The 12,528-nt window shown below is 47.6% G+C and overlaps 1 protein-coding gene across 4 annotated transcripts in view; it reads right to left on the reverse strand.

The window, feature by feature from the left end:
* Positions 1-625: 625 nt before the first annotated feature.
* TSPAN32 (tetraspanin 32) overlaps positions 626-12,528 on the reverse strand; it is a 33,580-nt gene continuing 21,677 nt past the window's right edge. For 2 of the 4 annotated variants that reach the window (XM_072864634.1, XM_072864633.1), the window contains 4 exons: positions 8,552-8,653; positions 6,932-7,024; positions 5,224-5,307; positions 627-2,520 (listed from right to left, as the gene is read on the reverse strand). In XM_072864634.1, the coding sequence (XP_072720735.1) occupies positions 2,393-2,520; positions 5,224-5,307; positions 6,932-7,024; positions 8,552-8,653 (407 nt within the window). In that variant the 3' untranslated portion in view covers positions 627-2,392. Of the gene's footprint in view, positions 2,521-3,038; positions 4,328-5,223; positions 5,308-6,931; positions 7,025-8,551; positions 8,654-12,528 lie in introns of those variants that run through there. The other 2 variants (XM_072864632.1, XM_072864635.1) reach the window with 2 other exon arrangements.

Raw genomic sequence — 12,528 nt, forward strand, 5'->3', positions numbered from 1 at the left:
TACGTTAAACACTGACCTGGGAAGGAGGAGTACCTAAAGCTTTAGCAGTCCTCATGGTGAAGCTTTAGCAGAGATCTTTCCTGCTAGTTGATGAGGCTTACACAGGTAACCCAAACCAATAACATAGACTCCACTGATTTGCTCAGTCTCCAATGTTTTTTGATATGGCAGAATACCATCAGTTGTCCAGCCAACACAGAGCAGTGGGCAAGACCTGACTATCTAGCGTTCAAAAAAGTGAAACCACAGAGATTTCTTTCATATAAATACTCAGGTCTTTATTGCTTAAACTTGTCCTTAAACTTTTTTCCTTCTCCTGCTTGCATTACTCCTCATGAGGTACCTGCCTGCTGCCTCAGCAGCTGGCGAAGGGTAGGATGAGGCTGATGAGCGGCTCCTTTTCCTCCAAAGGACCAACGCCATCCTCTCCCTCTTGGATGCTAAGGCACACTGCTGGGACAGGTGAGCACCAGCTGCCTGGGGAATATCTCTTCCCAGCACTGAAAGAATTACTGAGGGCTCTCCATGACGCAAACCACCGAGCAATGCAGGCAGCCTCATGCATGGCAGAAAAAAGAGAAGGGATGACGGCCTTTTGCAAGAAATTCATCTTTATTGAAGCAACCATGAGTCACATGAGCTGCCAGATGGCTGAGGAATAACAATAGCAGTGGCCTGGACAATAGCAGCTGGAGCGCACAAGGGAGATTGTCTCTCTCCAGAGAGCGATATACTTAATAGTACATATATACATATAAGTGAATCTTTCCCCACTGCTAGAAAGTGGGTATGTTGGCAAGTGCATATCACCACTAAATCCATGCTAGACCGAGGCATGTTGGTGACTGCCAGGAGGTATCTTGAGTAATACTCTGGAGCAGTTTGAACTTGTCCTGCTTCCAGTGAAATCAATGGTGAAGCTCTGCTGATTCCAAGGCAGCGGAATGAGGAGCGATAGCCCTTTCCCCCCACCCCAATGCAATTCTTTCCAATGCAAGGTATTTGCAGCCGTGTTAAAATGCTAACCAGGTGCTGTAGGCTGTACTGCTGTTCTTGTATGTGTAGCAGCCCCTGCCTGAGGGCCAGGACCTGTCCTGAACATCAGCACAGGGGTTTCCACGTTTATCTCAATAAACAATTGCTACTTACTGTTTTTCATGGCTAAAAGCCACAACAAAGGAGAGGGGTGAAAGCTGTTGTTGGTTCAACAGACATTTCACATAGCAATATAGTTTACAGCAGGTTTTCCAGCAGGTGGAAATTGCAATGATAGGTTTCAGCTCAGAAGCAGCTCTGCCTCCTTGCAATGAGGGCAAAGCACGCCAGGGACCCGTTGTTTGAGCTAGACTGAGAGCCGAGCTCTTCAGTTGATTGAGGCTTTTTAAATTTCTGTTTATTATTGATAAGGTGATGTAAAGAGGACATGGATTTGGACTTTGTATTGTTTGACCTGGCTGGAGATCAGTCCTGTTCTCTTATAGATTTAAACTTCAGTCCTGCATGTACGTGTAGTATCAAAGTCCTTTTGTATTGCACAGCAGCGCAGTGGGTTAGTGAAACTAGATAAACACAGAGCTAAGGCTGGAAGTTGAACAAGCCCCTGTGAAATCAGTGTGGCATCAAGCTCTAGGAGGTTGACTAAATCCTAGGAGTTAAAACATAATGGTTTATTGCATTAGCAAGGAGGAATAACAGAGGAATATGTCCTTATGCTGGTCATTTGTTTCAAAGCTCATGCACTGCTTTCTGATTTTTTTCCCGATCTCTACCGAAAGCTCTGTAAATCTGGCAATATTTGAAAACAGAGGAAAAACAGTTGACGGTCGTTGGATGCCTACATACTTGAGCATGATCAGAAATGTGCCCAAAGTTAATCATTACAAGTATCCAGGCTAGGAGAGCACATTTCCCATCAGCAGTGACACACTTTGTGTCTATGTATTTGCCAATAGCACAAGATCGTTCCTGGGCTGTGATCCAAAGCCATCTTCTTAGAAACATTGCATCTTTGGGGGTCACAGGGAACTGCTCAGATGACAGTGCAAGAGAAGTTTGGTTTAATGCTGTGATTTTTGCTGGGCTTTTCTCTCCATTTTTGTCCTAAGGGGTTCTTTGTGTCTTGCTTGTGGAACTACAGCCCGTATATCCCCCAGCAAGGTGATCTGCATCTCTGAGCCCAGGTGCGTGTCTCACTCCTTGTCTGTTTTCAGCAAAGGTGTGGGGCTGCTCCTCCTCAGAGCATTGTCCACTCTGACCAGCTCAGAAATGCACAACAGCTAGTAGTGCAGGAGGGGGAAATGCGTGACACACGTCCCACCGCCTGACCCCACGCAACGCCTTCCCAGGGATTTTGTGGGTGACTTCAGACATCTTCCTCCGCCAAGAGCTGGCTCTACCTGGTAGGGATGCCCAGGTGGCAGGTTTCTACCTCTCTCGCAGGATGTATTTGCCTTTCCGGTCCAGGTTGCTGCTGAAGTGGATGGAGAACCAGAGTAATGAAGTCAGGATCATCCCATAAACCTAAAAGGAAATAAATGAGACGGGCACACAATTAAATGCCAAAATGATTATGATGCTCCATCTATGCAAATAAGTGATCATAAATGTTGCCTGTTAGTCCACTTGGCACTTCTGAATTTATGTATCAGGATGTCACATTTTTCTTAAGAGAGCTGTTTTCCAGTAAAATGTTGAACAGCAATTCCAACATGGGAGGAAAAAACCCCCCAACACGTGGTTAAAGCACCTCATTGGAATTAGCACAGTCCGGCTCAAACCCAGTCCTAAAAATACCAAGAAATGAGACCAAACCAGGAATTTCAGATTTCAAATTCCTGCCACAAAACATTCCTCCTTGCAAACAAACATATCTCTCTCATAATAATAGCCTTTAGTAAAGATAACATAGGGAGAAGAAACAACAAACCTCATGTATTGTTTGGAGTAAAAAACCCAACAACCCCCCCCCCCAACAAAACCCAAACCCCACCCCATGCACGTGCATGGTTGTGAATGCAGAGGACAGTATACTTCCTCAGTATTGTGATATTCTGCCTGGTATATCACACATCAGGATTTCCACAGGCAACGTATCAAAGGTAAGGCTGCTGTGGGAAGGATAACAAGGGCTGTAACAACGTGCTCTTTCCTAAAAGTCTGCCTTAACGTGCAAGCACCTTTGCTTGCAGCTTGATCTGGGAACATGTGCGCATTGTTGGCCAAGGGACAGTGACATCAGAGCATCTATAGCCCTTGTAACGTGCTTCCTTTGCATCCTGCCATCACAATAGTGAACCGTGCAGCGAGATTTCCTCTAGCCCGCGCTTCAAAGGCAGCCGCCCTTATCTGGCTATAGCATCAAGCTGTGAAAAAAATATATATATAATAAAAACGCTCTTGCTTTTGTCTGAATATAACTGCAGTGAAATTCCTCCTATACCTGAGAAAAATTAGAAAGCGACACCAAATATTCACACATGACTTTACATTTATAGCTCCATAGCAATGACTGATGGTTTTCCTAATTTACTACTAGCAGTATAAAATACAAAAGTGTTTGTTCCTCTGGGTTTTATTTAGTTGGAGAAGAGTCTTCTAACCCATAATTGTGCCAAGGCGGACACAAGTAGTAAAACAATCTCCAAATACACATTCAGTCAGGAAAGGTCGCCCCAGCTGGGCAGCAGCATGGAGATACGACAGGAGACCAAACCTCTCTTTGTGGTGAAGAAACGAGTCTCCTGGCGTGTACTATTTTCTGGCATGCTTCACCACACATGCAAGGCCCTCGTGTAGAGGTAATTACAGTGATACACCTCTGCCAAGCAGTGGGTGGGCATACGAGCAGGCTTGTTCTAATTAGCAGTGCTCTCCAGCTCTGAAGGGACCATCCCCATGCAGCCACGGAGCCCCCTCACCGCTGAAGGGCACACTTCTCTCGCAGCATTTAATTTTTTCTTTTGTTCTTCCCCAAATAAGACTCACAAATTCAGTACAGACCCCTTCTACCCAAGCCATCCTCCGAAGATGATCCTACCTGTCCTCTGCAAGATCCTCCTTCAAAGACGGTGCCTGGGAGCCCAGGCAACACGCTCTGCTCCTCTCCTTTGCAGCCTGCTCCTTACGAGCCTCTGCTTCACCCACCCACTGCCCAAGATGCACCTTACCGGATTCGTTAGTGGTCATTAATTAGCGTGTCCAGAGAAGGGCAACGAAGCTGGTGAAGGGTCTGGAGAACAAGTCTTATGAGGAGCAACTGAGGGAACTGGTGTTGTTTTGTCTGGAGAAGCGGAGTCTGAGGGGAGACCTTATCGCTCTCTACAACTACCTGAAAGGAGGTTGTAGAGAGGTGGGGGTTGGTCTCTTCTCCCAAGTAACAAGTGATAGGACGAGAGGAAATGGCCTCAAGTTGCGTCAGGAGAAGTTTAGATTGGATATTAGGAAAAATTTATTTACTGAAAGGGTGGTCAAGCATTGGAACACGCTGCCCAGAGAGGTGGTGGAGTCACCATCCCTGGAGGAGTTCAAAAAACATGTAGATGTGGCCCTTCGGGACATGGTTTAGTAGGCATGGAGGTGTTGGGTTGACAGTTGGACTAGATGATCTTAGAGGTCTTTTCCAACTTTAATTATTCTATGATTGTATGATTAATAGGATGAGACCTTCCCTTTCTGCACAGCTCTCTGGCTCCACTGCTGGTGCTCAGTAGCTTTCAAGACCTTCCAGCTCCAGCTGCACAAAGCGACTTCCCAGGCTGAGCTGGGAGGCAGCTAGCGAGCGCTGGGCAAGGAGAGGCAGCATGTTTCCTAAAATATGGAGCTTTTACTGCATCTCCTTTTCCACAATTGCTGCTGGCTTCCTACCTGATCCGCAAGCCCTGCACCAGGTGACATGGCCTTTCGCTTGCAGGCAAGCCTGGATGGATTAAATGCTGCTGCAGCCCACTCCCGCTGCTCCCCGCTCCCAGCTGCTGTGCCTGGTTTGGGCAGAAAAACCATGCAGCGAGCCTATTCCTGCAGGAAAACCCCTCCACCCATCAGCCTGGCCAAGACAGGTCCTGGCCCTTTCCTAATTTCCATGGTGGAGTCCACCACCGCTTGTTTCTCTGCTGCCAGTCTCCAAAATCACCCCAAATCCTAGCTTCTGGGGGCTAATTTAAGATACACTTTTCCCACTGGAGCCTGCCTCTTGGGGCCAAAATGCAAAGGAGCAGACATAGCTACCATGAAGCCGATGGTGATGCCCAGGAGCGTGGAGACAAAGTCCATGTGCTTCTTCAGGAAGTCCTGGATCTCTTGCAGGCAGTCCTGGGAGGAGAGAGACACCCCTTGCAGCACAGCAGCAGCTCAGTGGGGGGCTTCATCCCCCCAACAGCACTTGCCACAACCCCAGATAGAAAGGGAGGCAAGAGGGGGATGCAGCATTGCACAGCTGGGCTGCTCTGTGGGCAGCTCTCCTTTTTTCTGCTGCTTGCTGCAACTTGGGAAGACAAACACTTGTGGTGTATTTTCTATTACTACAATATGCCTACGATTTTCTTGGTATGATGTGTTTTGGACTGTGGAGGATGTGTGTATGCACAGGTAACTGTGGTCATGCACAAGCTTTTTTCTTTCCACCCAATGGAAAATGGAGAGAAATGAAAAGATGGAAAAGCAGAGCACACCATAATGCTAAATACATTCCCCAAAGATACTAATGAACAGCTCAATTTTGCAAAGTGTCACAAGCATTAATATACATTAGCCTTAAGCATGCCAGCGGCCCCGTGGAAATCCAGGAGGTGTTAGCCAAGAGAGTCATTTCAAAAATGGAAGAGCATGCCCTTGATGAAGTGATTTGCAGAGTGAGGTAAGAGTGCTCAAAGCCAGAGTGAATGTACCGCAGCTTCCAAACTGCAGTTCCCCGGGTTGCAAAATGCATCCTCCCACCCACCTCCCCCAGCTCCCCACCAAAGGAAAGGCAAACCACTAGTGGAGGGGGAACAGAGTCACCCCTACGCTGCCCAGTTCTGCTCTGCTCTCCCTTCCTGCTCTTTGAGCTGAGTTCGACTGTGCTTCGAGATGTGACATTCCCAGAGGCAGTGCTTTGAAACGCTGCCCTGCGGGCTGACGCATGCCTGCGCATCACGGCGTCCTGTTCACAGCGTCCACATCTTTGCCTAACAACAATGTTTTTGTATAGCTGTAGCAACATGGGTTTTTTTTCCTAGGGACAACATACATACTGATGCTGGCAGCTTTAGCTGCTTCAGCTGATTTGGCTACTCCAGTGGAAGAAAAATAATCATACAATAGATTTGCTTAGAGAGTATGAAGTCTACATTGTGACTTCAGAACAGAGGCAGTCTAAAACTGGTGGCTTCTCCATCAACCTCACTGAGATACTGCAAAGAGGAGGAATGAAGTGTACTTGATGAAGCTACTGCTGGGCATCATCATCCTGCTTCATGAGTTTCTCATTTTAATACCTATTTAATGCCCTGGGAAAAACGAATTACAGCAAATTCCACATTATTGTTAGTGGGACACTTTTTAAGCCTCAGAAACTAGCGTCATGTCGAAAAGTCCAACAGCTTTTTGAGCTCAGATACATGCACGTGATATCTCACACACTTTGCAGAGGCAGGAGATGAGGAGGGAGCTGGAGGGAAGCTACAGGCTGCAAACACAAGCATTTCAAAGGCTTTCTAGAGCTGTGAAGAAAATCATGACTGCAGATCTGAGACCTGCGGATCCACCAGGGCTCCTCCAGTGGGTGAGATGCCTCCTTATTGAAACAACAAAACGTCAACAAAACAAACTCCAACAAAGCAACCCCAAACCATGAAAAAGCCAGAATTCTCATTAACACTTAAACACCAGTGAGGTTTTAACAGTTGGCGAGTAGCAGCACAACCCCACTGTGGGGTGGAAGAAACTTTTCCCTTACCTTTCCCACATTGTGCACCTGTCCGGATGGGCACGTCTTGCGCTCGACGTTGGCTGTGTCCCCAAATGGAGAGCGCTTCCCGCAGCACAGGAACTGGAAGAGAGGGAGAGGTCTGCCAGCTGCCTGCCTGCCGGGGCTCTCCCCTCGCCGCCAGCTGCTGCGGCAGGAGGTGTCAGCGATGGGCCACCCTTCCTCCCTGCTGCCCCAGGCAGGGCTGTACAACCAGGGCTGCGAGGAGCAAAGCATGTAGGCATACAATCGACAACTGCAGCAACAGAGGTTAAATTCAGAGGAGGTAGATGGATCTGGCCCCAAACTTGCCCATGCTCCACCAGGACTGCTGCCTGGGACTGGGGCCAAGCCCTCCCTCCATGATCACACCAGCTCTCACAGTGGCTGCTCTGGAAAACCCAGGGATGCAGACTCACATTTCCAGTGCTTGTTATGGGCTGGGGGGGACACCCCAGCAACACCCACTGCGGAGCTGGTTTCCTATAGCCAGGGTGAACCGGCCAGCTTGGAGCTCTAGCAGAAGGAGAGGAAAAAAAAAAAAAGTAGAAGGACTGTTTCTCCATCAGTTAAAGTGGCTAAAATAAGCAACTGATGAAGCTGGGTATTGTGTCTGGTTCTCCTTGCCAAGGGGGAGTCTGGGTGTGCTGCTCCACAACCCTGCAGAGCAAGCACCACCACGCCTGGTCGTGGCTCTGAGGGCCACCACCATTGCTGCAATGAGAAACATTTGCCCTTTTCCACGTTTTGAGAAGCACAGATGAAAGGAGCTTCAGAAAGTACTTGTTATGATGATTTAAGAAAACACAGAAGGATAAAGGGAGTTGCATGGGAGGTGTCTGGAAACAGGCAAGCGGAGCTGACCTTCCCGTCCAGCCCTGCTGCGTGCCATGAACTCACTACCCAAACAGGCTCTGCTGTGCAAGGAGACGGCATCTGCTTTACTCAGCGGGGACTCATGAGTTTCTCACCACGGGGGACATCCTCACTCATCTCCTGTGACTTTGAAGGCAAGTGTCCTGCCTGTGCTCTGGGCAACCACCCTTGCCCACCTACTGAGACAGAGAAGTCTCCTGCACCAACAGCATCCTGGGTGGTGGTTTTGGGGAACTTGCTAGCAGCCTCCAGCATTGCAAGAGGCCACATAGCCTCCAGTACTCCTCAGCCATAGGCTCAAGGGTAAACAGAAATAACGAAGTCCAGATACTTCTGCTGGACAGTGTGGAATTCCCCCCTGTCTCTACCTGACCGGGGACACCAGAGGGGTGTATATCTCCTTTCTTGTACCACAGATAGGGAGCACAGCAGAGGGCCTGCTGAGAGAGATAATATAGATCAGCTACAGTGCGGAAGATTTGAAGATCTCGCACCCGAGTGATGCTCAGGTAGGTGGCCCTTTCCTCCTGCTGATAATCTGGTTGGTCAAACATGGGAAAGGAAGAGTAGGAAGGGAGGAGCAGACTTCACAGCAGGCTGGAGGACTCGGTTCCTGAGGGAAAATGGCATTGCAGTACCCATGAGGCAGGGCACAGGCATCAGCCCCAGCCTGCTGAAACCATCGGGAAGATACACCAGGGCAAGGTTTTCTGCTAAGGCTGAAAGACAACTTACCGCTTCGTGGATGGCAGTCAGCTCGTGCCTCCTGAAGCTGGAGGCGTTCCTCCTCACCTCCTCGTACACAAGATCGTACACATCCATCATGCTGTCTTCCACCTGCAATGAAAGCAGACATTTGTACATGGAAAACACTGACTGTGGTTGTCTCTGGAGGGCAACATGCTTCTCTCGCATCCCCCCAGAAGGTCTCCCAGGTATAGCGAGACAAGTAGCGCAGCTATTAAACGACCACCATGCAGCAGCAGAGGCTGGTATATGACCCACCACGCACCAAGAGGCACCTACAGCATGGTGAGTCCCATGCGAGAGGCTGCGATGCTGCACATGTACACCTTCTGCTACACGTGGACCCTTTGGCATCATGCCAGGGTCTCACCAGCTGATGGCTGGAGCTTTTGGCCAGTTTTGGATTTAGGGTCAGAGAAGAACTCTGGTGCCTGTAACCAGTGTGCCTCCAAGTCCCTCTGCCAGGCAGGGATGACACCGTCTCCCTGTCCTGATGGGTGACTGTGAGGACAGGCACACATGACCGTGAGATGCTGAAATAAAAAGGTGAGAGGACCTCAGATGGCTGGCATTATCCCAGTGATGGAGGAGTTCCTCCAAATAGAGCCAAAAAAATAACAGAGTGATTCAGTGGTGAATCAGACCCTAAATATTTACAAAATGTGTGAGAACTCGCAGCCTGACAGATCCCAGCCAACTCCCGCTCGGGTTTCAAAGGGAAAAAATATGACAATTGCCTTCAGCACCTGGAGTCAAAACCTTATTTCTTCCTTTCGTTTCCCGTCGCTTCCTCACCAGCATTGATCCAAGCGGGCCTTCAGGAGGGAAAATCGATTGGCAAGACAGACGGAGCGGGTGGCCATGAGGGGAGGGACAGGCACTCCAGGAGCAGAGCCATCTCTCAGCGAGGCTTTTCAGCTCAGTCTTAAGAGGCTGTGCTTGGAAATTACTCTTGGGGAAAAAACCCCAATGCCGTGTGCTTGGGGGCGAAACTGGGGTCATTCGAGGTGATTACAGCCATCACTGCAATAGTGCTCTACCACACCTGGCTGTCCAAAATGCAAGCAACTAACAGAGGTTGATAACCAGGGAGGGGAAAGAGGGAGGTTGAGAAGATTACTTGTATTCAACTTGGCTCTTTGCCACCAGGGATAGAGTTTAAAGGCTCACATCAGAAGATTTTCCATGGCTATCAACATGGCATAGAAGTGGAGGGGCTTGGGAGTTTCTCTGCATTTGTCTGCAGCAAAGCTGCTGTCCCCCCAGGACGCTCCATCACCTGTCACAGAGCAATCAGTAGGTGAGGCAGGAGCAACCCAGCTTTAATGGAGGAGGTCCGATGACGGACAGGGCACAGATATTCTGAGCCAAGGACAAAATCCTCCATAGCAAGGTGCGTGATGCTGAGCTGTCCCACACAGGTGAGAAGGGACGATGCTCATTTTGTCACCCCCGTGTATCAGAGTGCATTGAGCGGGATGGACGCAGCAGTAAGACAAGATCTCTAGCAGGCTTGTGCACCATCCTTTGCCTGAGCAAACCTTAAACCCCAATAAAAAGGAAAACATCCAAGCTTTGCTAACTTCTTGTGGGCCATGAAATAGCTTTCCAGCAGCAGCAATTAAATAAATGGATTCAATAAAAAGAGTGTCCATTTCCACTGAAGAATTGGATTAAGAAGAATGAAGAAAGAATAACCTTTTGACCTCCTCTTGTGGCCTTGTGCTGCTGAGGAAGGAAGGAAGAACAGGGCAGCCAGCTTCTTAACCCAAGAGATTACTATGTTTTGAATATGCCAACCCCAGTCTTAAGACACAGGAATAAAACCTCTTTTGTGTTGTGACAACATACATATGGATCTCAGTAAGGTAATGGTGCTGCATGTGCAATTTTTGCCTTTTCATGTTTATCATTTGGAGGGAAGCTCAGCATCCTGAGCCTAAAGGCCTAAATTTTGATGACTTTAAAAAAAAAAAAAGAGGGGGGGGGGTTCAAGCAAGTTGCTAGGTTCAAGCAAGAGTTCAAGGGTTGAAAGCAATCCAGAAGTTTAACACTAAAGGTCTACTGAACTCTGGGTCACAAAATGCTGGGACAGGTAGTTTTAAGCCCTCTGCCTTGCCTGGGCACATTCCCCAAAACCTCACAAAACCTGACAAAAATGCTCCTTTGACTGCAGTGAGTTTTGGGCCAGATCTGGCTGCTTACTTTACAACTGTATTCAACTTAAACCAAGGTAAGATGAGACTTTGTCCAGTGATGTTTCATCTGCAAAGACCATCACAGGCTCCCTAGCAGCAGAGCAGGCTCTGACCACGCCACCAGAACCAATTCACTATGCAGGAAAGTCAATGCTCATTAGTGTTTTGTGCTGATAATAATCCTCAGGGCCCAACTGAGGCTGATGTCCTCCTCAGTAGCTCCTCAGGTGGTCGTGCTGCACTAAGCAAGCTGGGAGGAGAGCAGGTGAGCTGCCCAGTTGTTGGCAGCTGCTGGCCGCTGCCCATAGCCTGCGCAGCTGCCAGAAACCACAAGAGGATTGATTTGACCAGGAGAGGTCCTGCCTGATGCAGTGGTGCAGATTTGCACCTTCCTCATTATTTTATGGACCATGCAATGGCATTAAACATTGAGACTAAGGCTGTTTGAAGGAAAAGGCTGGCTAGGAAAGAACTGAAGGAACAAGATTGCCACAACAAAGCTATAGCATAAAATTATTCCAACTGTTGGAAACAATAAGGGAAGAAACCACAAGCGGTCACCGTTTCACAGCCAGCTCAACTACTGTGATGGTGATGATGATGAGGGTAATTTCCAGGTACATCATGACTACTAAAGACTTCAATTGCACCCTGTTTCTGAGCTTGCTTGTGAGCTGGCTTCTCAGTTATTTACTGATTTTTTTTTTCATTTTGTCAAGCAGCCGCCAAGAACTGAAAGCACAAAGGATTAAGTGTAAAATGTTTTATAGCAATAATTTCCTTTTAGAATGTGTGTCTAGGCAAGCCTAAGAGTACAATTTGCTGATTAGTCATTCTCAGCATTTCTATCTAGCAATTATATCTATCATTTATATCCAGCTATTATCTGAATACACTATTCAGGTCCTGGTAAGGGAATATCAAACTACAAAACAATTTTTTAAAGAATGAATTGACTGTAGTTTCTCTGTATCATCTTTCTGATTTTTTCTAGGATCATTTGATTTTGGAGGGGAAAATTGCTGTCTTCATACAATGTGGTGGTCTGTTTTCAAAGATTACTGCAGAGAGCTTTCTCATTTAAATATTTTAGAGGTAGGTATAAAGTACTAAATCTCAGTATTTATCACTGGCTGTTTCCTTCTGTGCAGGACATCATACCACAGAGCATACGAGATGTCTGGTTTAACAAGGAGACATGCAAGAGCAAAAAAGATTGCACTAACGAACCATCATCTTAGTAACTTTTCTGCCTGGGATGGGGTTATGTTTATTCTCAGAGCTGCAGCCGAGCTCTGAAGCACCAGTGATGCATGGCAGCACCTATCCAGCCCGAAGTGGCATGCTAACTCATGCATGCCTAATGACGTAAAAAATAAAACCTGAAAGCATGAGACAAAGTCAACAGGTGGTTTCATAACCTGTCTTTATTTGCAACATTATTTTATCCAGCAGATGCAAGTTCATCCCTATATTTTCCTTTGATCTGGGATGTAACACAGTGAAGAGCTAGACTGAAGCACTGCTTTGTGCCGTCCTCAACAGATTCCCATCGCACACTCCACTGACGGACAACTTTCAGTCCATTGCCTCAAAGAAATTTTTCAATTTCTTACACCAGGTGTTGGAGAAAAAAAAATTTAAAAATAATCAGGGTGCTTTCCTCATGGTTAAGCAACAGGATGCCTTTTGAGTTTAAGTGGTTATGCTGACAGTGTTAATAACATGCTTTAAGAAAACCACAGCTGTGCCCCATCCCTTAACTCA

The sequence above is a fragment of the Ciconia boyciana genome, chromosome 6 (genome assembly GCF_034638445.1).
Source record: "Ciconia boyciana chromosome 6, ASM3463844v1, whole genome shotgun sequence".
Lineage (NCBI taxonomy): Eukaryota > Metazoa > Chordata > Aves > Ciconiiformes > Ciconiidae > Ciconia > Ciconia boyciana.